The sequence below is a fragment of the Mus pahari genome, chromosome 8 (assembly GCF_900095145.1).
Source record: "Mus pahari chromosome 8, PAHARI_EIJ_v1.1, whole genome shotgun sequence".
NCBI lineage: Eukaryota > Metazoa > Chordata > Mammalia > Rodentia > Muridae > Mus > Mus pahari.
In genome coordinates, this window is record NC_034597.1 from 52392831 (window position 1) to 52397201 (window position 4371).

Sequence of the window (4371 nt, forward strand, 5' to 3'; positions counted from 1 at the left end):
TGTCCTGGAACTCACTTTGTAGACCAGGCTGGCCTCGAACTCAGAAATCCGCCTGCCTCTGCCTCCCCAGTGCTGGGACTAAAGGCGTGCGCCACCACGCCCGGCTAATACTTACTTTCAATGTAATTCTAAGACAGGGTTAACCAGAACCAATTAAATCAGATTTACCACACAATTCAAAGCAATCGTATTTAGTATTCCATCTTTATTTTTTTATATGTACGGGTGTTTTACCTACATGTGTATGTCTGTGCACCACCAGTACCTGTGGAGGCCAGAAGAAGGTGTCTAGTTTCCTAAAACTGATGGCCATGAGCTACCATGTGTATACTGGGAATGGAACCGGTGTCTCCTGGAAAAGCAGTCTAAGGTCTTAACTGTGGAGCCATCTCTCTAGTCCCGAACTTTGTTACTCTGTTATACCTTACACCCACCTACAGCACAAGCTCACTTTTTCTTAACGTCTACTCTGTGTTAGCTCTTGATTATTTAGCTTTATCTGTATACTAGATACCTAACTTCATCTCTTTAATACAAGTGACTCACCCTTGAACAGAAGGTATCACTGTAAGTCACGACAGTCACTATTACAATCCAGCTTTCCATGTTCATCTCCCTGCACAGAGCTCCCTACCTCTAGCAATCAACATCCATTTACTCTTCTGTTACTCAGTTCCCCAAACCCAGGATATTATTAAAAAGCTTGCCTTTTCTATGCATGGACTTGTCTCGTCTGTACATTTCAGAGAAATGAAATCCTACTGCATGTGATTTTTTTTTTTTTAAATATCTGTCTTCTTTCACTTTCGTAACTTTCAAGTTCATCTATTTTACAGCTATCATTGCTTTATTCTTCTAGATTGTTAAATAATAATTCAGTTCCATATATTTTATTGACCCATTAATAGTGAACTTCTGAGAAACTATGACTGAATGCTCTGTGAACATCTTACACATGCTTTCTCTCCCACTTCATCTAGGAGTAGAACTGGGGACACAGGGTCAACTCCAGCAAAACTTTTAAAAAAACTAATATTCAAGGCATTATTTCCATCACTGATAAATTCAGTTTAAAATGGAAATGATGATAATAAAGTTCTATATAGTTAACTTTATCTCCTAATTTCTATTAAAAACATGTTCACTACTACAACACCAAGTTAGAAAAGTTTTTAAGAGCTGTAGTAACTTCAGCCACAAAACTATAGTAACTTACTTGAAATAAGCAAGATGTGGGGCACACGCCTTTAATCCCAGCACTTAGCAGGCAGAGGCAGGCTGATCTCTGTGAGTTTAAGGCCAGACTGGTTTATATAACAAGTTTCAGATCAGCCAAGGCTACATAGGTGTAAATCACACCTGTACAGCCAGCACTCAGGATGCTGAAGCAGGAGTACCCCGAGTTTAAGGTCTGGCTGGAACTACACAGAAAGGTAGCTCTAAGACCAGATCTGGTTACACAGCAAGACCCTCCCCACCAGTCCTACTGCAAAACAACTATATGTTGTAACATGAAAGGCCCAGCCTACTCGGCATACTTAGAAGGAACTAAAAACAAGGTATTTCAAGTTCTATTACTAGGATATGGTCTCTACCCAGAAACATAAAAAGTCTATTCTCTTTTTTTGTTCCAAAATTACAATTATTTTGTAACAGTTTAATAATAAGGAAAAGATAAAAAAAATCATTAAAGTAACACAAAAATTTATACTCACTTCAAAATATCCTAAGGTAAAATTCAGTTTTTAGTATAAAAGCGATTGTAATCATTTTTAAGAAGATTTGACTTACTAGACTGTACAACAGCTTGAGTCTGTGCAGAAGTTCCTGATGCTATATTAGTTAGTGCCCAAGCAGCTTCAAACTGTAATGAAGGACTGTTAAAAAAAGAAAAAAGAAGAAAAAAGAAAATTTTTTAGAGATGAAACCACCACTGTACTTCCTTTCTTGGTCCCTGGATTTACCCACCACCAGCTTCACGCAGCTACCCTACCATCTGACTGTTCCTCACAGCCAGTCACTACGAGTGCCTTCTTTACATCTACTGAGAGGTGCATCAATAAGACAAACACACCTCTGGACTCGCCATTGCCCATAGATCTCTACTGAACAAATGATGACTTATGTCGTGAATATTCCTTCCACTTCCAGAGTAACCCACTATAACTGTAGAGACAAAGCCCTTTAAATCTCACTTTAATCCCCGCTGCAGACTCCAGACTAGTCTTAAAACTGGGACCCACCAGAGTCCACTACACCACCTGGGCTATGTATTACAAACTGTTTCATTACAGGCCTGCACAATTCCTCAGATAAAGCATTATAATTTGAGTCAGTCATGGAAGATCTAACACAAAAAAGTAAAAGGCAAATTTAATTTGCTTTCCTAAATTGGATTTTAAAAGGCAGGCCCTGACAATCTACATTAAATCTATCATAAGTGAAATGATGTACGTATGGGAAGACACAGATTAAGAAAGTTAAGGGTGTACAGAATGAAACTGTGCATGTAAGTGTTGGAAGGCAGAGGCATAGTCTATCTCAAACTCTAAGCTGCAGACCTTAGAATTTATTCTATTGAGAAGGGGAGTAAAGCCAGGCGTAACAACACACTTTTAACCCCAGCATTTGGCAAGTGGATCTTTATGAGGTGGAGGCTAGCCTAGTCTACATAATGAATTTCTAGGTCAGCCAGGGATATACAGTAAGAACTCTGTCTCCAGAAAAAAAGAGGGGGTGGGAGGTAGGGTAGAACAAAAGAGAAAGACAGACAGAAAAAAGGAAAAATAATGGAAAAAGTAAAAGTGTAAAATTTTTTGATACAAAGGAAGCAAAGGATGGCCTGAACTACAGAGCAAATTCAAAGTGGTCCACCCAGGTCAATGAGTAAGCCCACATCTCAAAAGCAAAAGCAATGGCAGGAGATAGAGTCCAATGTGGACTACCTGCCCATCCTGTATGAGGACCCAGTAGTGGGGTGGGAAAGCAGGGTTTGCAGTCAGAGTCAGTGGCAAGTAAAATGGATAGAAGGGTTGTTACAGACTGGTATAGGAGAGACCTATTAAAGAGAAGTAACACAGACAGAAGAAAGACTGTAACTACAGAAAGAGCACTGGAGGAAGAAGGCAGACTGCCAGCAAAAAACCTAAAGTGAGCCGAAAACCAGGGAATAAGAAAATTCTGTCTATATAAATACTGAAAAAAGGAAAACAACTGATCAGATATAGCAGCAGTGTAGATGGGAAATGCACATTCCACGGCGGAAAGAGCAAACAGAAAATGGAACAGACAAGAGCTGTCACCAACAATTCTGACAGAAGGCAGGGAATAGAAGATATGAAAGGCAGACTGGTGGCTAGGGACATTAAAAGGATGGTGAGATAGGAAGTGACAGATGATATGTACTACCACAAACTGGAAGTCAGAAGTGTAAATAAGCAGTTAAGGAGTGTTTACAGAATACTGGAAATGGGGGCCATGAACGGGAAAATGGGAAAATACAAAAAATAAAATTGCAGGGCCAAGGTAAGTCTTTCAAAAGTCATGTGAAAAAAGAACAAGTAAGATATAAAAATAGCTGAAGAAGCAAATAAACAATACAGAATATTCTGTACAAACAATGTACATTTCCTCACAACCACCTGATTTTTACAGATGAATATCCGAGGCTCAAAACACAGTAGTGTTCTGGTCAACACCAAGTCTAGATTAGACCAGGGTCTACACAGCTCTAAGTCTAACACGATCTGTTACACGGTTAACATAGCTTTCCAAGAGAAATCACGAAGTTGTTACCTAAAGCATTGGCAATTTTCTATTCATACCACACCTTGGGTGATGGTTCAAAAATTATTGTTAAGTTGTTTATATTTTGCCCTATTTTTTTGTTTTACAGACAAATCTACACAAACAAATTCTGGAACAAACAGACAGGAGTGTGAGGAACAGAACCAGAAACCAAAAATAAAAAGAGCCTTAGTGGTAGATATAAGATGGAATTTAATCTTTTAAATAGCTGGAATAAAATTTATCTTTTCCCTGATATGGAAACTATATAGCAGGTTTTAAGATATTAAGTACATTTTAATAAAAATATCTCTTGATGCCAAAGAGACTAAGATTTTCCAGTCCTCACAGCAAAGTTAATATATCCTGAAATCACTTAAGACTAAGTATTTAGCCTACTAACTATGTACTCAACCTATTTAAATTTAACTTCCCTTTAAGAAAACAACATGACTAACCTTATCATGTCTTTGGTTTTCCACACAATCAGCTTTTACAACCTAAACTAAAAAACTAAAGCATAGTTTTAATTTTGGGTTACATACTCTTCCATAATCTATTCTCTCTCTCCTGTCTCTGTGTCTC

General features: G+C 38.2%; 1 protein-coding gene across 1 annotated transcript in view; it reads right to left on the bottom strand.

The window, feature by feature from the left end:
• The window catches only part of Kpna3 (karyopherin subunit alpha 3), a 72464-nt gene that overhangs the window by 19848 nt on the left and 48245 nt on the right, over nt 1-4371 (bottom strand). The window contains exon 7 of the mRNA XM_021202990.2: nt 1792-1877. Within this exon, the coding sequence (XP_021058649.1) occupies nt 1792-1877 (86 nt within the window). The remainder of the gene's footprint in view (nt 1-1791; nt 1878-4371) is intronic.